General features: G+C 42.4%; 7 protein-coding genes across 11 annotated transcripts; 4 read left to right on the forward strand and 3 right to left on the reverse strand.

Annotated features, from left to right (window-relative positions):
* Positions 1-77: 77 nt before the first annotated feature.
* Positions 78-16,113, reverse strand: LOC6534057. Of its 4 annotated transcripts, XM_015194915.3 has the most exons (8): positions 15,504-15,991; positions 7,618-8,727; positions 6,161-6,307; positions 5,937-6,098; positions 5,330-5,506; positions 4,794-5,003; positions 1,414-1,706; positions 78-1,356 (listed from the first exon to the last, which is right to left on the reverse strand). In XM_015194915.3, exons 2-8 carry the CDS (start codon positions 8,036-8,038, stop codon positions 1,189-1,191), a joined length of 1,578 nt encoding a protein of 525 aa, XP_015050401.1. In that variant the 5' UTR covers positions 8,039-8,727; positions 15,504-15,991; the 3' UTR covers positions 78-1,188. The 4 variants fall into 4 exon arrangements, with proteins under 4 accessions (XP_015050401.1, XP_002094743.2, XP_039230503.1 ...); XM_002094707.4 differs by lacking the exon at positions 78-1,356 and having other exon boundaries at positions 1,541-1,706; positions 4,090-5,003; positions 15,504-16,108; XM_039374569.1 differs by lacking the exons at positions 78-1,356; positions 1,414-1,706 and having other exon boundaries at positions 3,165-5,003; positions 15,876-16,113.
* LOC6534059 (pre-intermoult gene 1 protein) lies at positions 9,184-9,787 on the forward strand. Its single transcript, XM_002094709.3, has one exon. The coding sequence runs from the start codon at positions 9,223-9,225 to the stop codon at positions 9,724-9,726; it is 504 nt and encodes a 167-aa protein (XP_002094745.1). The 5' UTR covers positions 9,184-9,222; the 3' UTR covers positions 9,727-9,787.
* LOC6534060 (lisH domain-containing protein C1711.05) lies at positions 10,529-11,008 on the forward strand. The gene has a single exon (XM_002094710.3). It carries the CDS (start codon positions 10,529-10,531, stop codon positions 11,006-11,008), a length of 480 nt encoding a protein of 159 aa, XP_002094746.1.
* A 630-nt stretch (positions 16,114-16,743) lies between the features above and the next one.
* LOC6534061 (digestive cysteine proteinase 1) lies at positions 16,744-19,131 on the forward strand. Its single transcript, XM_002094711.3, has 3 exons — positions 16,744-16,908; positions 17,353-18,342; positions 18,401-19,131. The coding sequence occupies exons 1-3, from the start codon at positions 16,860-16,862 to the stop codon at positions 19,009-19,011; spliced, it is 1,650 nt and encodes a 549-aa protein (XP_002094747.1). The 5' UTR covers positions 16,744-16,859; the 3' UTR covers positions 19,012-19,131.
* A 565-nt stretch (positions 19,132-19,696) lies between these two features.
* On the forward strand, positions 19,697-20,559 carry LOC6534062. Its single transcript, XM_002094712.4, has one exon. It carries the CDS (start codon positions 19,784-19,786, stop codon positions 20,330-20,332), a length of 549 nt encoding a protein of 182 aa, XP_002094748.1. The 5' UTR covers positions 19,697-19,783; the 3' UTR covers positions 20,333-20,559.
* LOC6534063 (zinc finger protein 333) lies at positions 20,539-21,876 on the reverse strand. Its single transcript, XM_002094713.4, has one exon. It carries the CDS (start codon positions 21,811-21,813, stop codon positions 20,797-20,799), a length of 1,017 nt encoding a protein of 338 aa, XP_002094749.1. The 5' UTR covers positions 21,814-21,876; the 3' UTR covers positions 20,539-20,796.
* A 49-nt stretch (positions 21,877-21,925) lies between these two features.
* On the reverse strand, positions 21,926-24,655 carry LOC6534064 (GATOR complex protein NPRL3). 2 transcript variants are annotated; one of them, XM_015194916.3, is made up of 3 exons: positions 24,505-24,655; positions 24,133-24,292; positions 21,926-24,077 (listed from the first exon to the last, which is right to left on the reverse strand). In XM_015194916.3, the coding sequence occupies exons 2-3, from the start codon at positions 24,264-24,266 to the stop codon at positions 22,379-22,381; spliced, it is 1,833 nt and encodes a 610-aa protein (XP_015050402.1). In that variant the 5' UTR covers positions 24,267-24,292; positions 24,505-24,655; the 3' UTR covers positions 21,926-22,378. The 2 variants fall into 2 exon arrangements, with proteins under 2 accessions (XP_015050402.1, XP_002094750.1); XM_002094714.4 differs by lacking the exon at positions 24,505-24,655 and having other exon boundaries at positions 24,133-24,498.
* Between the last annotated feature and the right edge of the window lie 22 nt (positions 24,656-24,677).

Here is a 24,677-nt window from a genome sequence, read left to right on the forward strand (position 1 = left end):
GGAATCAAAATGGTTTGGATTTAGTTATGATTTGATTTGGGATTTTTGTTAGATCTGTGATAAATGAAACTCGTTGATTTGTTGAAAACACAAAATTGCATTTATTTCTATATACTCCCAACATCAACCAACACCGAACTCCAGATATGTGTCTACTCATCGTATGTGTAGCATAGTTGAGTACAAATATGGCACATACTTATGTATATGCTTGTATAGATGTATATGTAACGATCATTATAGCTGCTGCAATTCGTACTATTGAGAACGGATCTATAGATAGGATAAATCATGGAACCAAACGATGTAGAGCACATCAACTACAGTCAACAACCTTGGTATCAAATATGAAATAATACATATTACCATCGAGTAAGTAATTTACATTTGATCTACACATTTTCGATTATTGTATTCAGTTGAAACGCCTCTGTAGAAAAATTCGTAAGTCGTAAACTAAAATTGACTACGCACATCCAGCAATCGGAATATGCGTTAAGATCTCTATTCCTACAAAGAACCGAACATCTCTTTCCAGGCTTAATTTGTCTTACTTTGATCTATTAACACTTTTGATTTAATTCGTGGCGATGGCTTAACGTAATTATTGATTTAGCTAGAACAATCTGGCATATTCCGATCATTATAAATTATCATATATCAATTATCAATTATCATCGTGAGTACAATTTACAAGAAACTACCGTTGTATAAACCGATTTTGTATAAATTCATATTGCGTATATGTTATCAGTACTATCTCACACTAACGATAAACACTAGACTAATTTAAGCTAATCAATTCATGTTGATCTACATAAGTGAAAAGCCAAGTGGTATATCAATTCTTCAGCAGCAATTCAAATCGGGCTTCACACATTTTCGAAATCCCCTACACTTGGCCTTGTATAACTTCTACAAAAAATGTATGACAATATACACACACGTATAAAATGTTTCGATTTGCTCCGCTACGCATTATAATACACACAAAGGCTGTCTAGTTTGGGAAACTCACTTATCGCCTGATATTACATCTAAGCTTACGACTACAGCTTGACTACAACACGTTTGACGTTCAATTTGAATTAATTTTAAGTAGCAACGGGGACTCCTACGCAAATTAGATGAGAAATCTTCGATTACTTACGACCTAATTTACAACTCGGGCCTACTTATGCACTAGCTTTATAGGGCCTCAGTCGAGGAGCTGCAGGGCCCGTGGTATCCATTCGAGCTGCCTGGCGATGATTGGGAGGCAGCTGCCCGCAAAGCGGCCCCGGCTCCGGAGGCACTTGCTCCTCCGGCCTGAGGCTGTATGAACTGCTTGAGGGTTGCCTCCAGCCTGGGAGGATACTGCGGATAAAGGTTAGTTAATACATAATGCCACCTGTTTCAGATGTTCCAACTCACCTCCTGGTTTTCATCTAGCGATGGCAGCAACTCGTCCAGTGAGTTGGGCGTTAGGGGACTGGGCGTGGCCATGGTGACGCGACTGAGGGCGCCGTGTTGCATCAACGCCTCACCGATGACAATCTGCGGCTTGTTCTGGGTGAGATGCTGCTGCTGCTGCAAGCGGGCCAGTCGCAGCTTCATCTCCTGCCGGATCTCCTTCTGCTGCGTCTCCTTCTCGAAGCGCATCATGCTGTAGCTGCGCACCGAGGAGCTGGTGCTGTGCACCGACGCTAGACTTGGTCTTCGAGAACCTACAAAACGAGGCAACCAAACAAAAAAATTCAGGTGTCAGCCAGGTGCGCATTGATGTGGGGACATTCGGATGGGGTTGCTGTATTAAAAACTGAGTGAGTATCGGAGCGTTTTTGGTTAGAAGAAACGGCGTGGTAGAGAAAGATAGTAATTTAGATATGAGAAAGAAAGGCGACAGCGATGCAAAGCCACAGCGAAAGATCATTCCGATGCGATTGAAAGGCAAGCTAAGCGAGTGCGATTAGTTATAGACTCCTAAGTGGCTTACTTTTTCCAATAAATATATTTTTTTATTCAAAACTGAATGAAATTTGAACCTAACAAGTACTTTAAAGCGGAACTTTGAAATCTTCTGGTTTACATAACTTTTAAATCATTTTAAAAATTTAATCTATTAGTTGCATATGTATTTGAATATAGTACCTATAGAAAATTTACAAAAGTTTAGCAGCAAAAATGTATTTTTTTCTGACATATGTACACTTGGAACTAACCCTCGGGATTAAATTACGTATACGACAAGTGGTACCTACGTTTTGACCTTTTTTTCTACAACTAGTCCCTAAACGTTGGATAACAATTCGCTAAACTTGCCAAGGAGCTTGCAACTGGTCTGTAGGATAAGAATGAAGACAAACAGGAACTTCATACACGAAAAGTTTCTTTCAAAATGATGTCATCTTTAGTTGAAAAATTCAAGGCGCACAGAAAGAAAAGTAGAAGACGTAGAAGAAGAGCAAGAAGCGCAGGACATTCACATATAGAGTTGCGGGATTAACATATATGGAAGAAAATTTTCATATCGTTTATCGATTTGTGTGTGTGTGTGTGTCTGTGTGTTTCTGAGTGTGTGTGTATGTGTGTGGGGCTTTAAGGAGTCAACCGAATAAGTTCAGGCAAAGGTCAGCCGGAGGTTGAGTGACGTGAAAAATCCTGTCGGCAGACAAGTATCCTTTGCTGCCGACAGGATGCATGCAATTGCAAGTGTGTGCGTGTGTTCTTGTGTCTATGTGAGAGAGTATTATAATTTTTTGTAATTTGCAAATAGTTGAATATATTAGCTAGAAAATCGTGTGGGGTTATGCTATATTACATTTGTTTGGTGTGTAAGTTTGGATAGATTGTCTATGAACATAGTCACCGCCATATTGCTTCAATATCATCTTGTCGAAATGTGTTACTCATCATCCTTAGAATCCGTGATTTTTTAACAACAATTCCTTTACATAAGTTATTTGTTTAATACGTAACTTTAATTAGTTTGTGGCTTTGTGCGCGTGTATTGCGTTGTGTTCGTGTGTGTGTGTGTGAGTGTGTGTGTATTGGTAACGATAGAAAAAGTAAAACAATTTAACAACTTGGTATTTGGAAACAGAGGGAGCTCGGAAGCACATTTAACATCGATCATCAAGAAACGCAAAATTTGTTTTTTAGTTTATCGTTTTTAACTAGACAGAGTTGTCAATTTAAACACTAATTAGACAAGCAGGGGTATAGGGATAACCAACGCCAATGTACACAAATTAAGTTTCAACTGTAAATAAACTGAGCTGAATTAACGATACATGATTACGTGAATAACTCAATTTGCGCGCTTTAATTATGGCAGATGAGACATGATTTTATTACGAATTCTGATAACTATGCAGGGGAGGAAATTCATTTCAGCAATGTAAATGAGCCACAAAGTATTCCGGAGTCCGGAGTATTTCCGGTTCATGAACAATAAAACATGTAATCAAATTCCATTCGCCGAATTTTTCTCTTCTAATTGAATTACAGATTCCCATGCTTTTTAACTGAAAGAATTTGTTAGTACTTAATGCATGGCATGAGTTCATAATTAGCATTTCGCTCGTATATTAAATAGATAAATATGTGTGAGGCCATCTTTGCGAAATGCGAAATTTCTGATAGAACGCAGATTTCAGATTATGATTTCAGATTAAGTATCTAACTTTTTTCAAAGAATAGATGCTTAAAGATGGTAAGTATAAAGTAAGGATTCAAATATACGGCAGTCTATTGTCTGTATTTTTTGTAACAATTATGCATTTAACAATTGAACAATTTGAAGGTCGTACACTAAAGACTGAAAGATCTAGAGTTCAGGGAAAGATAAATGAAAATACAAACTAAGGCTAGCACAGACTTGGAAATTGAACTCTAACCAGGAGAAGATGCAACCATTGAACAGATACGAGTAGCATATAGTTGACTTTGTTGTGACTTTTTGTTGTGATGTGGAAGTGTTTCTAATTCGCGGGTGGACATGGACATGGCGATACGGAATGCAGATGGGTATGTGGATGTGGATGGGGATGAGCAGACCACAAGATCGTACAAATGAATGTGGGATGACTGATGCTTGAGTTGATTTACCGCAAATCGTGGCGTTTCACTCGCCGGCGTGGGCAGTGCGCCAATTTGCAGGTGATGCAGCTCGGCGCCAGTGGCGAATCCGCCGCTGGAGTCGCCGCCATTGGTGTCGGCATCGTAACCGTAACCACCAACCACACCGACATGGCCGTAGCCGTAGCCGTAGCTACCAACACCACCTCCACCACCACCTCCACCTCCACCAGCACCACCACCACCAGCACCACCGCCACCAGTAACAGCATCTGGATAAGCCGGATCGCTATCGGCATGGGCAATGGCATGGGCATGGGCATGGGCATCGTGTGCATGAGGAACTGTTGTGCTGGGTTCTATGCTATGCGGACCGCACTCATCGTCCTCATCCTCAGTGCCCCCAAAATTCTCAATGCCATTCATGCCCAACAATGTCCTAAATCTATCCTGATTCCTCGACCTCGCCGGCGACAGCTCGAAGCTGAGCAGATGCCGCTGGTGGTTCAGTTGCTTCTGCAGGTGGCGGTTCATCGAGAGTGTGCTCTCGCAGCTGCGGCACCCACTCCCACTACCAGTTCCACCGCCACCGCCACCACCATCATCAAGGTCGTCCCGCGAATGCTGGCTGCATCCCGCTCCGGATGTGTGCCGCGACGAGGCCCGGGAATTCTGTTTGGACACCGCCGCTATGTGACACGATATGAGCAATATGGCGGCCGATCTAGCCGCACCTGTTCGTGACGTCGACACCAGGATGCCCTTCGAGCCGCCGCTTCCAGACGCCCCTCCTCCGCCGGCCCCGCCTCCGGCCACGCCTCCACCGCCACCCCCGCCCAGTCCGCCGGCCGAGGCGCGTCGGTTGCCATAGGAGCCAATCGATCCCGTCGACCGGATGCTGGAACGCGACGACGGACGCGCCGAGTGAACGGTAAGCGGTATCCCTGAAATCAAGGCCATACATTTATGAGTAAGCTGACTGTCAGTACAAACTTTTCAAGCTAACTAAAGAAATAATCAAAGAAGTACTAATAGTAGTCACTAAATATCAAAAAAGAAGAAATCTGACTATAACTAATAATTTAATAAAATTGTTCTATGTTAGTTTATAAGAAAGATGTGGGTTAAGTATGGATTGCTAAGCTAATTCCGAAGTAACAGAAATCAATATTGTTGCTCTTAAATATTTAGTTAACTAAAAGATATTACAGTGAGCATTAAAGTACTACAACTTCTTTGTGATTTTTGTTTAATTATTTTAAGAACTCACCTGTATCGCTGGAGTACAGAATGGGCGGCGGAATGCTGGCATCTCCGTAATTTCGATGCCGCGGATACTTCGTCTTGCTGAACAGATGCAGCACCATGCAGATGAGCCCGGCCAGAACCGCGATGCCCGTGGAGACGCCCAGCAAGGTGGGCAGATCCGAACTTAGTTCGCTGAGATCTATAGTAATAAAATGACATCTGTTAAAAGTTATGCTTTAAACACTATATTCCCACTTTAGTATTAAAATATAATATTTGAAAATAAATCTCGAATTGCAAATATGCATACTTCTTAAGCAGTTTTCGAAAAACTACCATTTGCAAGATCTCACTGTATAAAAGCCTATTAACTAAACTTTTGAGATTGTCATTTCAGGAAAAGATTCAATATGTATATATCGGTATTATTAAGTGGCCATACAAGATAGTAATCAATGTAGTATTTTCTTAAGCATTGATTTCATATTTACGTAATTGAAAACATTAAATTCGTTTTATTGGTATAACAATTTTAAGCAACAGTGCCAAATGGTACTTTCTGGCGCTTAAAAGTACGTTGATAAAATAATGATATTTAAGTTTCGTATTTTCGTAAAAAACAACATTACCTGGAGTGCAAAAGACACGACGCGTTGGCTTCACATAACTGACTGAGTGAAAGCCGCTGGCACACTGGCACATCGCATTGTGCCGCACCTGAACACAAAGGGAGTTCTCGTCGTTGTAGATGCAGGTCTCGTCGTAGAAACACTGATCGCCCAGTTTTTTAGCTGTCAGAAAGAGTTAATCAATATATATATAATCTACTATATGGTGAGTAGGAACATCTTACGTTTGGCGCAACCCTTTATCAGTCCAAGTTGCACTGGGTAGTTGCGTTCGCAACTGCAGGTCTGCGAATCCTTGTCGCAGGATACGTGCAGCAGCTTGACGTCACACTTCAGCTCGTTGCACGGCGCTCCAATATATTTCCCCTTAGCTGCAATGCGCAAAACCAATTTGCATTAACAATTAAGCCGGCTTCAAAAGAATGCAAGTTAAATGAATGCCAGGCCAACAAAATGGCCAAAAGCCTTGTTGAGCTTCAGAATGGTGTTATAAATGTAGGCCATTTGTTAAAGCAGCAATATTTGAATATTCCTCTTAATTGGTAATTAAATCAAATTGTGTTTAAAAAATGCGTGTATGTATATGGATGTGTTTGCAGTTATCTGCCACTAATGTGTGGAAATATAATAATCACAGTGTAATACAAACAGAAAAGCAAAATTATCAATTTAATTAAAAATATTCAAGCTTTTCTCAAAAAGGACCAAGGAAAATGTCCAAAAGCAAAGTTCACAATGTTTGCCCAATCCTGTTCAAATACAATAATATAGATTTCCAGATTAAAAACGCAAATTACCAAATTTGGTGTTAGCACCAGGAGCAATATGCATAAAATAAATGTTATTATCAGCTTGCTGTTGACATGCAAACTGCTCAAAAATGGAATATTAAATTGCGCACCGAATATCAATTGCATTAAAATCAAAATATTATCCACTTTCGCCTCCATGTTCTCCCACTATGGTATGTGTGCTTTGGTATTTTGTGATTCCCGCATCATGGCCAAGATAAAATGGATGGGACCGTGAATCATGCTGTTGCAACTGGTGCTGCGACTGATGCGGCAGATGCGGTGCCAGGTGGACAGGGCGTGCCAAAAATAAAAGTTGAACAACAAAACAACTGAGGAAGGACCCGAATGGCGAGTGGATGTTGTGCAATTTATGGCTCTCATGATCTCGGCGGTTTTTGGGGCTTGGGACTCCGCAGCCGCGCAAAGGTCAATGCAAACTAACGAAACGCAGACTCGGCCAAGTGCATTATCAACACAGCTTCCATTTATTTCGGTTTGCAAGTGCAGCAGCCACAAATATTCATTTACGAAATGGGATTATACAAAGCGCACGGCGCTCAGATAAGTTTTCGCAGCAAGTACTTGTATTTAAGGACTTAATTAAGTAACTGGTATGTATATATTGGGACAGAAATGGTGAGAAACCATTAAAGCGACAGAATTGATATCGAATGTGTAGTTGGAAAAGTAAAAAACAAACATTTTATGTATTAAGGTAAGGTATAAAATGGAAGGCAAATAAACGTCTAAAAAATAATACATACAAGTAAATCTATAGCTCTATAATTTGGGCTTTATAGTTATTTGTTTTAGACTTTCTCAAGAGCTTTAAAATATTTTTTGAAATTAAGATGTTTAATTTTATTGAGTTTTGAAGGAGAACCCACCTGACTTATTATTTAGCAAGGCCTCCAATTCGTCGACGTCGTCCGGATAACTGCCATAGTCGTCATCATCAGGCACATTGGCGGCATCACGCTTCCGCGTGCGCTTCTCGAGTTGCACCGGTGGTTCCTGCTGCGGTGCTCCATCCAGATCCGCCGTGCCGGATATGTTCAGCAGGATCGGGATGGCTGCCGTGTCGGAGGACGAGGCCAGGACAGAGGCGGACACGGAGGCGTGGAGCAGCAGGAGGCAGCCGTAGAGGAGCACGGCCTGGCCCAGTTGCATGGCCATCAAGTGGCAGCCGTGTGGATGCAGCTGCTGCTGTTGTTGCTGTTGTTGTGGCTGCTGTTGCAGTTGCAGTTGCAATCGCAGCGCCATCAGCTGCAGTCGCCGCAGTAGACAAGGCAACGTTAACTTCGCCATTTTGTCATTTTTGCACCGGCTGCCGCTTCTCAACACATTCGCAATTGTTTGAGAACTTTCGCCATTTGGCCAAGAAGTTTCCGTTTGCGTCGTTAGCAGTTTCGGTTTATGTTTTAGTTTTTGCAGCTCGAGTTTCGTTTTTCGTTTGCGTTTCCGCTGGCTTAGTGGTTTATAGTTTGCTTGGACAAATTGGCCAAACCCTGATGCACATTACGTATACGTCATGGCGCACATTACGTATACGCCGCCGGCCGCTGTTGTTGGTGTTTCTCCTGTTGTTGCTGGTGGTGATGGTGGTGCTTGTGCTTGTGGCTTTGGTTGTGGCTGTACTGCTGCTGATGAGGATGTTTAGCCTTGTCCCGCCTGCCGTTGTCGAGTGGCCAACTAGCTAGCTGCCTGCCCTGCATGATAATTTTATATAATTTGCCCCCGCTGCCACAAATCGGCTCGAGTTTCGCTTGTTTTTGTTGGTTTTACTTCTGCCGTTGCGGTTGCCGTTGTGGTTGGGGTTGTGGTCAGCAGCGTCATCATCTTCGAGTGACCCACTAATGTGTGTTGCATGTGCAGCACCTCCGTCTGCCGCCGCCTTCTAGTCGGGTATTAATTCCATGCAAGCTGCAGATTTATGGCACGAACTTTGCGAATCTGGGTTGTTCCTCTTTCGGTCTGCCGTGGCTCGTTATCCCGAGCTGAAATTGCACGGAAAAAGGTCAAACATATAAATTTGTGCTTTCACTAAAATAACCATAAATAATATGTGTAGTGCGTGCCATCACATTACATAATCACGTAGATAACGCGTTTGAAAACGTTTTCTGAACGTGAACCCATTTTGAATGCGTGCAGATAAAATGGTTCTAAAAACGTTTTTATTTCTTCATAGCTGACAAGCAATTTAGTGTTTTATTTCACGAAATAAAACGAAATATATTAACTCGATTTATATAAAGTCTTGAAAAGGGTTTAATATTTTTATCTACAGCATCTAAAGTAAATTGATAATGAAGAAAACATTCGCACAGCTGGCCCAAAGTAAACGAATGTACATATGTGTGTTTACTTATTTAATATTTCATAATATTTACTTTTGATTCGTAAAAACGAGATTCGAACGCTAGACGCTCTATATAAACCAGAGGATTGAGCTTTCTTCGTTTAGATCACGAAATCATCCCAAAACGAAAATGAAACTTCTTCTGCTTCTGGCAGTGGCAGTCTTCATAGCCCACGTGGCTGTGGCCCAGACAACTGAATCCTCTGACGATGAAGACTACTCCTACGATTACGGTGATTACAGCGATACTACAGATAACTCCGAAGACAGCTCTTCAGACTCTGGAGACAGCACCTCAGACTATGGAGACAGTACTGGCAGCAGCACGGACGTCGATAGTGGCAACGACTCTGAGGACGACTACGGTTCCGATGACGACTATGCGGCTTCTAGCGAAGCTACTGAAGCACCTACTGCCGCTCCAGTAGCCAAGAAGATTAGGAGGGCTGGAGCCAGGAAGAACAACAAGAACAACAAGAACATCAAGAACAAGAAGAATAAGACAGGTGCTAAACGTCGCAGTGCCCCCGCTGCCAAGAAAAATAACAAGAAGAAAGTGGCTAAGAAGCAAACACCTGTTGCCGCCAAGAAGCGGACAAATGGTGCGGCCAACAAACGCAGGCGCTCTAGATAAATCCAGTTTATGTAATCATAGCTACAAATTATAAAATATAAAAGTTATATAAAATACAAAACAACTTGTTTCCTTGCCCAAAAATTATCTTCTTTCGAATCATTATTGGTTAGGCTTGGTAATTACATATATCATATAATAATTTAATTTAATAATAAAAAGTATATTATTATTTCTTTTTTATAGAACTCGAATCTCACACAAATTCTTAAACATATTTAACAGAAAAATTGAATAATTTTAGTAGGTAAGTCGTGCTTTTTTCCCATTTGTATATTAAAAACTTTTACAGTTAAAATAACTTAGTCCATCATTTATTTGTAAGCAAAACATATAGTTTTCAAGACTCATTGAATATTATTTTTTAGGATACTTTGTAGTCGACTAATGCGTCATTCACCTTTTTTCTTAATTGCAACCATAAACAAATTATTCAAAGATCCAAATCAAACATTTGTGAAAGGAGTAACCTTGGCTCTTTTTTATATAAAAGAGTTTATATTACTTTTTTCTACTCTAACACGGAATATAATTTCTTGAGTTCAACATATTTCAACCGAAAAATGTTGAACAAATATAAGTAGCACACACAGCTGTTCTAAGCCACCGAAAATTAAAACGACGAATTAAAAAAACAATATTTGCATTGTACAGATGTACATAGAAATAATTGTAAAAAAGCTTTATATATTTTTAAATTTCTCCTGAGCAGCGAAAACTATAAATACCCAGTGTTGAAGACTTTTAACCTCAGAAGTTAATACCTAAGGTTACCTATCTGTTCGTTGACTCCATAGACAAAATGAGGCTGCTGTTGTTTTTTGGCCTGGCCATATTGGTTGCCTTCGTAGCGGGTGCTGATGAAACTGACTATACCGACGAAGACGGTGATTATTACTCTGATTATTACTCTGATGAGGACTCTAGTACAGAGAGCGGAAGCTCAGAAGATGACGCAGCTAGCTCGTCGGAGGACAGCTCCTCTGCCGAAGCTTCCGATAGCTCTGGGTCTGGCACAGGTAGTTCTTCAGAAAGTTCTGGAGGCAGTTCCTCCGCCGAATCGACTTCAACTGCAACTCCAACCAAGGCAAGAAGAGCCAAGAAAGCCGCAGCCCGCAGGAATCGACGGCGCAGGCGCACCACCACCGCTGCCCCCAAACGCAAGGTAGTGGCACCCGCGCCCGCGAAGAAGCAAACACCTGTTGCCCAAAAGAAGAAGACACCTGTGGCAGCCAAGAAGAAGGCCAATACTGCCGCCAACAAACGCAAGCGCACAGGCTAAGCAGCTCTCAAAAAGGATAAATCAGTCATAATCATTAAATGTTCTTACATCTGACTTTTAAGAGGACCTGAAGATTCCTTTTAGAATCTACATTATTATGGTCATATTTTATATGTGGTTTTCAGTACATATAATTCATAAATAAAACAAAGATAAAGAAGACGTATAATTCTACATCAAAATTATTCATTTATATCTTTATAGCGTTTAAGGATTTTTATAGTATATCAAAAATATACATGAGTCCTTCTCAACTCTTTTGTTATCAATCGATTTTTTTTACTATCTTGCTTTCGTAATGAAGCCAATATTTTCTAATCGTTTTTCTACATTTAAAAATCAAAAACAAACTAGAAAGAAGATACAGTTTTCGAACGAAACACTAAAAAGTAATGAACTTGTTTTTGTTTAGTTAGAAGCTCAAATCTTCCGCAGCTGAAAGGTAAAAATTGTTCGACTGGCTAAGTATAAGACGTGGACTTGAGCCAATTTTAAGTCAGCTGCATTGTGCTGCATATTTTTAGGAACTCACATTGACATTTTCAAGCACTTTGGCGCATTGTGTTTCTATTTAGAACAAAGCCAATAGCACCTATAAATAGTAATTATGCCCTCATACATGTAGACATAAATGCACAGGGACACTTAATTACTGATGCGCACAGGCGACAATTGTTTAATGGCGAAAGGATAACGAAAAGCGAGGAGGCAGAGTAGCGCCATCGGCTGCCACAATGGGTCCATTGTTTTCGATTTCAGTGCCGACATTCTGGCAGTGGCACTGCCAACAGAAATCCCGTGTATCCAGTGCACTGCGGCCCAGATGAAAGCCACTCCGCATCCAAGTGTTTGTGTTTGCCCGAGAGATATCCAATCTTCCAGTGTGTTGGCGGCGGCACACAACCACCCACACACAGTTGTTTCCTCTTGTGGCGGCACCCGCTGTGCCGCTTAGTGAGCCAAGTGTGGCAACAATCTGAATCATCGTTTTAGTTTCCCTCCTACAACCCGACTACCAGATCGGCAGGGTTAATGGGTTCAATATCTTACCAGAAAATGGTTGGGAAATATCGAAAATTATCTGCATCTACTAGATACACCATGTGTATTTATTCATAAATAACAAACAGTTGGTACAGATGATACTCGGTGTATGTATTTGGAATGGAAAATTATTTTAAATTGGAAGAGTAATTTGTTGTATTTCAATAACAATATTCATATCTTATGATAGTTCACAGCTTTAAGCGTGAATTTAATACGTATCTTATTTTCATTGTCACCTTTGCCGATACCAAATCCCCCAACTCAGGAGACTGCTACAGGGTATAACACCACACTAATACCATTTGCAATTGTAGACGATGGGCTGACGTAGAATCAAGGAGGGGGTGGTGGCGGGGGATAAGGCTGCTGTAATATCTGCGGCTGATGCCTTAAGAGGAAAATGCGATAATGTGCGCTAAACAATGAACAGTGCAGAAATGGCATAAAAATAGCCAGAAGTGGGATATGAAGTGGGACGCAGCGGCGGGAATTATAATGGAATATGTGTTTGCCTCCGAGGATGATAACGGGCAGGATGATGATGGCGGTCGGTGGTGGTGTTGGTCTTGTTAGCACCTACAATGATGTGGTGGTGATGACGGCAAGTGCCCGATATATGCAGATTGTAGGTGTGGCTGCTGACGTTGATGGGCACCTTTGAGAAGCAGATCGTCACATTTTAGATACTGCTTCTGACATTTACGTGTTTTGCAATGCACATGTGAAGGGGCACAGACTTGTGCTCAGTGAATTGGAAAGCTTCAACGAATCCGATTAAAGTCTTAATGTCCTTGTTATCGAGATTTGTGTAATATTTAGAGAGTTACTTTCTTATTCATATTTTTATCAGAATTCTGGTTAAGTGCACCTTCAATCTATTGTTATCTATCTAGATTTGAGGGTAGTTATATTTCTTCTAAGTTGATATCTTTAACAATACTTAGCGCATATATCCATCCTTTAAGAATCTACCGTTGCTCACTTTTTTGATAACAATCTTAGCCGCCCAACAAAGACATAAACTTCCTCCTTGTGGATGTATAATTTGAAAAACAATTTGCATTTCCTCGAGGGCAATTTATTTTCCATTCCTTCGGTGCGGCAAAAAGTGGCAGAGAGCAGGGAAACTAAAAGTTTCCGCACTCCCAAGAAATTTTCTCTAACAAGGCATTTAGTTGGCAAACAAAAATACGTGCATATTTCTAACTCGACGGTGGGCAGAATGTTTATGTAATTACCGACACGTTCATAAGCGATGGGGTTTTGTCAGCAGGACAAGGGGCAAAGGACTCGGAGAAAGTGAGCAAGTAACTAGCAAAGAGCAGAGCAATTTATGTAAGTGCGAGATATTTTTATGTCCAGGCGAACCATTAAAATGTGCATAATGCAATCCCTTCCAGCACTTTGCATATACATTTTCACCGGCTGAGGCAAAAAGCGGCATAGCGGAAATGCAAGTCCAATAACAAGCGCAACCGAGAACGAAAGGGATTGGCAGGAGCTTAGTGGACATTGCATACACTGCTAGAAAGGGGGCTACGAATTTCATTTTCAGTCATAAATTTGGTAATAAGCAGTAATAATTATTCTTGAAAATGCCTGACTGAAGAAGTCATTAGATATGATCACTTTAAAGCCTAGTTATATATTTCATTAGGCAATATTATTCTCGCATTCCTTTTGTATCCCTAACCCTTTTTTATTTTACGTAGCCCCAAATAGCTTATTTTTCGAGTGCCCACACTTGCAATGCCAATGTGAATGAACGCACATCCTGCTGCGTCTGTGGCTGTGTGTGTGTACTAGGGTATACGAGAGGTCGGAAGGGAGAGGGACAGCGTTACAGTAACGGTAACGGAAGCAACGAACGCAAACATCATCCTGCATTCTGCATCGCCGAAGCTTGCCCCTTTCTCTGTCCCTCTCCCTCGCAGAGAAGAGAAAGTCGGAGAGAGCGGGAGAGCGCTGCGCCTGCCCCTAGAGAGTACCGTTGTTTCTAGCGTTATATAGAGCTTTGCGGAAACTGCACTCGTGTGCGTGTGTTTGTGGGGGTCCTACTTTTAGGCACTGATAAAGGCAAATTTACATACGCCGAAATGCCCCACCGCCCCAAGACTCCCGCCCACTTGGTTTCGGCCACGGCTTTTGGCTTCTTATGTGTCGCCGATGCCGATGCCGTTTAAAATGTAGGTTACACACAGCGAAAGAGGACCCGCAGACGCACACAAATCACATTCACACAAAAACATTCGCACACATTCACAGCGAGAGAGAGAGAATGAGAGAGTGGCGCACACATGCACGTGTATACGTACATGCAATATATTTTAGCACTTTCCGTTTTCCCTTCGGAACGTGTCCTGCTCTAAGGTAATAAAAGTTTTACAATTTTTCGGTTACATACACACACACACACCTATCTATATGTGTTCGCGTGTGTGTTTGGCTTTTGTCTTTCACTGGGCTCCCAAGTCAGCTGGGCCTTACAGATTTTGATTCCCACAAATTCAAAGTTACGGACTCCGTGACCCGTAAAAGTATGCTACAAAAACGAACTATTCGCCAGCTTTACGAGAGATTAAAACGTGAGAAAATTAAAACGCGTTTTTGGCAAACTTTAGAGGAGGGATCATAAATAAGAAATAGTTTCACCTTTCAGTTTATTTCCATGAATTTTGTAAATAAATGGTTTCTAAAAATTACACACAAGTTACTATTTATTTACTCTTTTGGGGATTCGTACTTGCTAATTTCCAAACATTAAATGATGTGAATTTAGATTCTCCAACTAACATTGTGATTATCTATACTAAATCGTTTAATTAAATCTTGCTAAATTTCACTCTTAGAAATCATACTGCTCTCAAGTAACTGCTTTAAAGAATTTGATTAATTTCCATATCTATATTCAATCTCTTCAATTGCTCCATGTTCAAATAACACAAAAATGATACCTAGATTGATTTGGATTCATTTACAAAAAATCCTTCCACAAAGAAGCACTTGTTCGTTGCTCAAAATGCAATTTTCGTTCCACGTCAATATCCAATTACACCTTAAGAGGCATTCAAGGTCTTCTAGCATCCTGCTGCTTGTGCTTTTCCACGAACATAATTTATATTGTTTTTGTTGACTTTTTGATGACCGACTGTGTGAGTTGGTGAGCGGCGGAATAGAGAAAATGTAACAACTGTGACAAGGGCAGGACATGCTCCTCTAGGCCCATAATACTATACAGATTTGAACCAAAAACACATACATATACATACATATATGTAGCTGTTGGCATATATATGTATGTATTGTATTGTAGTACCTATGTATATGTACATGTTCGTCTGGGAGTTCTTGTTTTTGTGTGGGGATTCTAAAGGGCCTGCCAAACAGCCAATCAGGAACCAATCAGCGATAAATCAAAGTTTGATTTCACTTTCAGCAATGTTTCTACCTTTTTTCGGACTGCTTTTCCACCTGCTGTCAATTACCGAAACATTGTGTTTTCGCCTATCGAATTGAAACTTTCACATAATTCGCCCAACTTGGCTCTTTAAACATTTAACTTTTGCCAATTTGGCGCAGGCAAAACTTTTTGCCTCACTGGCACGCACACACAAGCACTATTCGTTTAATTTTTAATGCACTTTTAATTGCGTTTTCTTTCACGGCGCACTTGTACGGTTTGCAGTGCATTAATCCACGTCTTACAACATTCCCAGATATCTGTGTGTTGTCTAGTTCTTGCTGGTATAAAAAAAAACCAAGCGTTTTGGGAATCGAACTTGTGCGATTGGCGAACTTAACGGTACTGAGCCGAACCTACAGCTGTAACGGTAAAGAACGATGTGTGGGCGAGGACGACGACGACGACGATGCTGCTCCTTTGGTGGTTGCTTGACATCTGTTCGGGGTCCTTTTGGGATCTCGTGCTGTCCGACTATCGCCTCGTAGGAAGGAGAGCGGACCAATGCAGCAAAACTTGGCGTAGGTTCAAGCTCCGACGAGGGGGTGAGACTTTATGTCGCTGACCAGGACACAGAGAGAAAAGAGAGAGCCGAGAGAGTCTGTGCTTCCTAACTTGTCAGCTGTTTGGCAAATTTAAAAATAGAATTTTGCCATAGATCCCTAGACACGGTTTCAACTTTTTTCCTGAGGGAACTTGTTATATTCATTTTGATTATTTGTTGAGAGGTATTGTATTATATTTAAAGCTTAACTATACCAGAAAGAAGTGCATCCTCTTTTATTATTTAACAACGACAACTATTTTTAATTCTCAGTGATGATCACTACGGTCACACTAGATGTAGAAGGTATCGCTAAAACCGTGTACACCCTGTGCTAGCAAAAAAGTTATTGTTATCGATATTTAAAATATTAATACAAAATCAACCTTATCTCAAAAACAAATCTCAAACAAAAAATTTAGACCACATGATATTGATAACAATTAAGAAGCAATTATTGCTTTAGTGAACAAAAACAAGTTTTTAATTTTAACAAAGATATTTTCTAAGCACAACGTATATAAACGTAAGAAATACGTAACGAAGTACATAGCAAATAAAATATTACAATACAAAAACAAAACAATGTTGATAAGCTCGTTTTACAAACGAGAAAGCTCTTCAACCGATGAATACCGATGTTTTTCACGGCGGCGTTATCTCCTCACCCATAGAAAGTTGTTGTTAAGGCAGTCCGACTATTGAGCCGGCAGAACAGTTTAATTCTTCGAAAAGATAGGTAGTTAAGTAAAGTCGGGATTAACTAATATTCCAGACAATTCTCTGGTGAATTCTCAAGAATGCAAGTGTTTTTAGCCTTAGCCCTGCTCGCAGGCTTGGCTTTCTCGGGTGAGTTATAGACGCTAGAATGCAAAAGAGTTTAGCCAAACAAAGAATAATTGTTTCTGCGTTTGTGTGCGCTTTAAACTAATGCACACATATTAAAACAATCGAGGTTATCGTCTTAGCATTGAAAACTTTACCTTATCTTTGTTGTTGAAATTAGGTATATATAAACAAAGAAAGGAATCTTTTTTCTTGACTTTTAAGTTTAAACAAATCAGCTTAATTTGATTTCTAAATAATTTAAATAATATTCCGTCCAAAGGGAAAGTACTGCTTTTTTGACCGCGACTGTGTATAAGTATATATACAAATGTACGTACATATGTACACAGTATATACGCAATGGCGTGAGCTTGAACCGCGATGGCTGCCCTTTACCGTTTCTTATTGTTAAATTCCCGCTCATTTCTCATCTGAATCTCTCCACACTTTCGCCAACGAAAATAGCTAATGCCACGAATCCGCCGAAATGGGATCCAAACTACATAGTCAAGGGAACCCTGTACATTCCGTACGCCGAGATTGCCGAACCCTTCTACGCCTGGTATGACAAGAATACGAAGCGATCCCGCATCGATTACTACGGCGGAATGGTAAAGACGTACCAGCTGGCTGGCGAGGGTCAGTTCGGAACACTGCTGAAGCTGGCACCGATTACCACCAAGACGGAGAACAACAAGCTGACCTGTCTGCAGGTGAATGGCACCGCCGACCAGACTGTCGATATTCAGAGCATCCTGCCCGATGCGAAACCCTTCAGCCTGGTGGGCACCGAATCCTTTTTGGGCTACACCTGCGACAAGTTTCGCCTGGAGTCGACCATTGGCCAGAAGAAGAACGTCTATACGCTGTGGGTGCGGTACAAGAAGTCGCCTCATTATCCCTCCAGCCGCATGCCCATTCCCGTGCGCTACGAAATGAGGGGCTACAACACCCTGCTAGGATCCCATTACGATCATTACTACTTGGACTACGACAGCTACGAGCACGATGATATCCCCAACGAAGTGTTCGAGATCGATGACAGCCTGCAGTGCGTCGGATTCCCCGGACCCGGCACGGGCCACTATGCCACCTTCAATCCCATGCAGGAGTTCATAGCCGGAACCGATGAGCATGTGGACAAGGCATTCCACCACTTCAAGCGGAAGCACGGAGTTGCGTATCCCAGCGAAACGGAACACGAGCATCGCAAGAACATCTTCCGTCAGAACCTGCGCTACATCCACTCCAAAAATCGGGCCAAACTGACCTACACGCTGGCCGTTAATCACTTGGCCGACAAAACCGAAGAGGAGTTGAAGGCACGACGCGGCTACAGATCATCGGGCATTTACAACACCGGCAAGCCGTTCCCCTACGATGTGCCCAAGTACCAGGACGAGATTCCCGACCAGTACGATTGGCGGCTATACGGCGCTGTCACTCCGGTGAAAGGTGGGTTCTTAAATCCTCGAAGTTCTGAAACTCCTTTTAAATCGTAAACTCCCCTTAGATCAATCTGTGTGCGGATCGTGTTGGTCGTTCGGTACCATTGGACACCTGGAGGGCGCGTTCTTCCTGAAAAACGGCGGCAATCTGGTCCGGCTTTCCCAACAGGCGCTTATTGACTGCTCGTGGGCGTATGGCAACAATGGCTGCGATGGTGGCGAGGACTTCCGCGTGTACCAGTGGATGCTGCAGTCCGGCGGAGTGCCCACGGAGGAGGAGTATGGTCCCTATCTGGGCCAGGATGGCTACTGTCACGTCAACAACGTCACCCTGGTGGCACCCATTAAGGGATTCGTCAATGTGACCTCCAACGATCCGAATGCCTTCAAGCTGGCCCTGCTCAAGCACGGACCTCTGTCGGTGGCTATTGATGCTTCTCCAAAGACATTTAGCTTCTACTCGCACGGAGTCTACTATGAGCCAACGTGCAAGAACGATGTAGATGGACTGGATCACGCCGTCCTGGCCGTGGGCTATGGCTCCATCAATGGCGAGGACTACTGGCTGGTGAAGAACTCGTGGTCCACTTACTGGGGCAACGATGGCTACATCCTGATGTCGGCAAAGAAGAACAATTGCGGTGTTATGACCATGCCCACCTACGTGGAGATGTAGATAATCCCGCTCCCACATTATTTTATTTTTGTATACTCTTTTTTATTTTCACGCCCCAAGGGCGCTAAATATGCAATACATTTCATGAACTCTTTTGTAATAAAAGTCTTTCGAATCTTATCGCTACTCCGCTTGGTCGGAGATGGAGCTAAGTTTAGCTTGGGCAATTATCTGCGCTGTCTATGGTGTTTCTTAAGTTATTCCATGCGCCCGATAAGCCTAGAAGACAATGACCAGTGTCCAGTTGAACTTTGCGCAAGTTGCGACAGTTTTATGCGAACCGGGGTCTTTGCCATTTGTAGTGCAAATCATTCTCTGGATTTTAGAATTGTAATCATGAAGTAAACTAAACTGGTTAAATATAAATATAATTAGTTCAACAGGGCTTTGTTTGTTTTTTGATCCGTGCCATGTTCCTGCTAAAAGAATATTAATTTTTTAAACAAATATGTTTACATTTCGTCCCTTACATTTAATAGGACAACAAATTGTCTCAACTCCTACCCTATATTCCTATCTTAATATTTCTAAATTTTTTTTTTTTTATATATATATTTATAAGTTAGACAATTTATACATTTATATCTATGCTTTTATAATGAACCAATAATTAAATAATTCTAACCTTAAATCCATCTTTGAAGGATGAAACGTCGCATCCCTGGAATAGCGCCAATTGGTATTTTTCTGCTATCGATTGATGGTCAGTCGATGTAGCTTAGCTATTTGTTTTAAAAAGCATTTGTTTGAAATCTAATAAGGAACCCCAGTCATGGAGGACTTGGTGAAGATGTGCCGTGTGTGCATGGGCGAGTCGGAGGACATGTTGGACATCTACGACAACAAGAGCTTGGGGGACAAACTAAGCGCCGATCTAAAGAAAACCAAGGAGCCGGAGCCCACGCCGGCTGATCTGCTGAAGAACTGCAGTGACTATCCAGTGGCATCCGGGGATGGCTTTCCCCTGAAGGTGTGCGAGCCGTGCCTGATAAAATTACGGGAGGCCATGAGATTCAAGAGGCGCTACACAAGGACCATGGAATACGTAGCGCGCGTAAAGAAGGAGCAAATCGACCAGGAGACCTGCGATCTCCTGGAGGCCGAGGATTGGGATCTCGTGGAGCGCATCAAGAGCGAAGACGAGGAGGAGAACGAGGACGACCTGCAGCCGAAAATGAAGAAACGCAATGAGGTGGATAAAGAGCGGCCCTTCAAGTGCCCAGACTGCCAGAAAAACTTCACCGGCAAGGCCCAGTTGACCATGCACAGTCGCATCCACGGCAAGAGATCCACTAGGCCCAAACGAAGAACTCTTAAATAGTCTTAGGGATCTCAGCCGCTCGATAAACGCTTGGCAAAATGCACCCAACTACCAAATAGTTATTAATCATCTTGTTAAAAACACTTTCAATATTTTTATAAAATAGAAACAAGTTAGGGACTAAACTAATACTTAATTAGGGGCTGGTGTTAAAAACAATTTGATGTACATATATTGACATTGGCTAACATTGATATAGACATAAATAATGCTTCTTCCATTGATAATCGGATTGATTTATTTATAATATGCAGCTTAGATTGGAAGTCTTTGGAAGGAAACAGAACAATAGTATCAGAGATTCTTAAAAGAAGGAGTCATGTGGGTATTGACATATAACATCTAAAGTTTTTATATAATAGAAAACCCTTATTATTTACTTTTTACTGGCCTACCTTACAAATGTACAAATTCCTTTAAGAAATCGATTATCTCATGAAATGAAAATACGTAACTATTTAAAGCTAACTATTTTTTGTTTTTTGGCTGCTGATCCGGGTCTTTTTTCCGGTGTGTATTGTCATATGTCGCTGGAGGCCGTTTTGTTGCTTGAAGCTATACCGACAAATGGAACATTTGTACGGATGCTCGCCGGTGTGAGTCCGGGTGTGGACCTGCAGTTGGCCGACTTGCCGGAATCGTTTAGGGCATTTCGGACATTCAAAGGGTCGCTCGCCGGTGTGGCAGCGTGTGTGGCTCTGAAGGTTGCCCTTCTGGGCAAAGGATCGCGGACATTGGGAGCACTTGTAGGGACGCTCGCCTGTATGTACTCGCATGTGAATCTGTAGGTTAATTTTTTGGGCGAAGGTTTGCTTGCACTGCTGGCACCGAAATGGTCTGCCAACCTTTTTCGATTTGCGTTGCTTTGGTCCATTCCAGGTTTTATCTTCCTGGTCATCATCATCTTTCTCACTTTCCGGGCTCCATGCCTCACTATCCGAGCATGATCGCGCCCTTTTCTTTTGCTTGGTGTCTGGCGTCTTCACTGGAGAATCACTTTTCGCGAGCTCATTGTTGTCTGGAAAAAGAGGTGTCAGTGGCTTCGGTTCTGGAGACTTGTACTTAGGCTCCACAAGTTCTACGAAAAGAGGTTCCTGGCCTTGTGGTTCGCAGGTCTCCGCCGTTTCACCAGCTTCGACTACCGACACTGACATCTGTGGGTTATCCGTTATAATAAAGCAATCCTCAAGATCCTCCAGCTCCTTCATCATCAGGCGCAGCTGGTCAAAGTATAGATGGCTCTTTCGGCATTGCCGTCTTAGCCGATAGGCATTTCTTGTGGCCTCCGCACACTCCACGCAGATGAACTGTGGCATTCCGTCCTTCCTGTCCACGCTGCATCCGCTGCATTCCCTCAGCATTGTCGCTAAGGGCGGCTCCTGCTCCTGATCCCGCTTGGAGGCACATGACTCTGTATATATATCCACCAGGCAGTCGGATTCGTCCCTACAAACACGGCACATTTGCGAAATGTCCAGCATGGCCGAATTCTAAACGTTCGCAGTCAGGATCAAAAATATGCAGTATCAACAAAATTCAGCTGGTTGATAAAATACCAACCATTAGAATATACCAAAACATACCAAATCGAAATAATCAGCTGCATTCTGCATTTTATTGTATTGCCAGCTTTTATTTATGATTTAAAGTTGTTATTTTATGTTTAACAAACATTTCTAAAAAAAAAGTATATTAGATTTTCTTTTAGTGACTCTTAGCAACAAACTACTCTGCACTTATCGATACATCTTATAGCTGTACAATGGGCGCAAAGTTTAAATTCAACGTCCATAATTATGATTATTCGAAGTTGTTTGAAATTTTTATGAAATCAACACTTTACAAACAAAATTAGTGTAACAATAATTGAACTGAATTTAAGAAATTGCTTGTAAAAATAAGTAACAAAACATTTAGTCTACAAGCGTAATTAACATTGCTGTGCAAACTTTACAAACTTAAATACACAACTATTTTATAGATTATATGCATTAACTGAACAAAAACATTCAACATAAACATCTAGGAATGCAAATTCGTCCCAAACTACTTGGTATTGTACATGGATGCAATTGCAGGATCTTCGGTTTCGTAGATGATAAGCACATCCCTAAATTTATCCAGCAATTGCAGCAGTTGCGAACGGCGCAGGTTCTCGAAGTACATAATCTCCTCCAGGTGGTGCTCGCTCTTAAAATAACCCATCTGGTACAGCTTCACAAGTAGTGAGAGATCATCCACATTGGCAGAGGCGGGAATTCGACGAATGGCGGCTCGATCCGCATCACTAAAAACCTGTAGTAGCTCCTTTAGCTTCTGCTCATCCTCCATGGAATCAAGGCTGTCGCAATTGTCAGTGCTCATCGAGGCGGTGATGCTGAAATTGGACTTGTGGCTAGACGATGGCTGCACGGCGATGTTGTCAGAGGCCAGTGAAGAATGGTCCTCGGACACGTCCCGTCGATGTCCGCCCACCAACACGGCAGGCACTGGCAGCGGATGACTGGACATGCTAAGCATGGAGCCATGCAATTCGTCCACATCTTGTTCTTGCTCTCCTTCTTCATCGCTAATGGCATCCCTTAGATGGTTGCTGCAGGAGGCCGAATCTCCAAATTCATCCTCGCTGGGCATAAACTGAACGTAAGTGTGCAGTTGCATCAGCAGATGGTGCTGCAGCATCCAAATCACCATTTGTGCGAGTATACCCTGTCGCGCCGGCTGCTGCAAGGGCGTGGTTAAGTGCCCAATCGAGGTGGGTAACGAAAAATCAGAGATCACCTCGAATAGCGACATACCGGCAAAACGCGCCGAGAACTTCTCCACCAGATGGGATTTAGTGTGCAACGGTGCATCCGGCGCAATCACATAGACATTTGTCTCACAGAGGGGATAAATAATAGTAGCCTTAGCCCAGTACACTAAATGCGAGACGAGCTTATAAACATGTTCGATGCTCAAGTCGGCATTGGAGGACATGCTTTGCAGACTTATCAGTGGGTCATAGGCGTCGACTAGTTGCCATAGCATGCGAGCGCCTGTCGGTGGAACGCAGTCCAGCAATTCCGCAAAGTCCACCAGGAGTAGCATGCCATGATAAGGCTTCAGTGCACGAAGACAGCGATCTATGGTCTCGGGATCTACCATGCTGCCCTTCTTATGGAGCTGGTGTGCCTTAGCGGGCAGACAGAAGCACAATGTTAGGTTGTGATTCAGCGAGGTACTCAGCAGACCTGTGGTGCACAGATCGTGGAAGATGGAGCGCAAGGCCTGCGCCAAGCTACAGCGCTCTGCAATCAACTCCAGTGTGCGTTCCAGCGGCTGTTGCTGCTGCTCGTCGTGTGTGCGGGCCATTTGGGCCGTCTGCTCGGTGAGATATCCACTGCGCTGCTCCTCGAACTTCAGCGCCAGTCCAAGCCGCTTGCTCAGTTCATGGTAGCACTTAACAATCGAGTAGCTGGCCTGCGCATGCAGCGCAAAAACTATGTTGATGAGCATCTGTTGCTTGGCCATTGGTCCACTTCTCTGCTCCTTGTGCGGAATCAGAGTGGGATGACTAACGAAGCGCACGTCGTTCAGTTTGAGTTCAAACTTCTGGTTGCATAGCTGTGGCTTAACGGCAAAAAGAGCGGATAGGACCTCGTCAGCGAATCCCTGGAGTTGTCCTTGGCTCTTGGCAGCGCCCAAGTGGGTGGGCGTCTGCAGCAGATCGTCCGTATTGGCCACGGCATAGGGATTGCGTTTTCTGTGATTGAATAATTCGGTTCAGTTCAGATCATAGCGTTATTTTACAAAAGTACCTGGACTTCCGCTGCTCGTCGTTGGCCACCTCCGTTTGTCCTAGAGTCTGGTAGGGATACCTGTACAGTAACCGATCACCCTTGCTATCGAAGTAAACCAAGATTACGGCCAGGGGATTCACATTTGTGTCCATGGCACTGCGACACCTTGAGGCGACTCCTTTTAGGTAAATTAAAATATGTACATTTCCATTATCAGCTGGGGTCAGGGTCTACGAAGATATTGCCGAGATTCCAGATAAACTTTCTGAATCGGCGTTTGCTCCCCAAACTACGTGGACAATTATTTAACTGACTTAAAAGTACCTCAAACTGACTGCATTAAGAAATTAAAGCAAAGTAAATAAATGTAAAATAAGAAAATATATTTACAGCAGTGTGGCTCTCTTTAAGTGTGCGTAAAATACCAAAAGTTTAAATAAATAATCGCAAAGATAATGTTCATTTTGCAGGCAAAACTAAATTATAAATGCAACGCAAAGGCCTTTTTTAAATCATTTTAATAATTTGCTATTGATAATAGGTCCAAACACAAGAAAAACATA

This window comes from Drosophila yakuba, chromosome 3L (assembly GCF_016746365.2).
Source record: "Drosophila yakuba strain Tai18E2 chromosome 3L, Prin_Dyak_Tai18E2_2.1, whole genome shotgun sequence".
NCBI classification, from domain to species: Eukaryota; Metazoa; Arthropoda; class Insecta; order Diptera; family Drosophilidae; genus Drosophila; species Drosophila yakuba.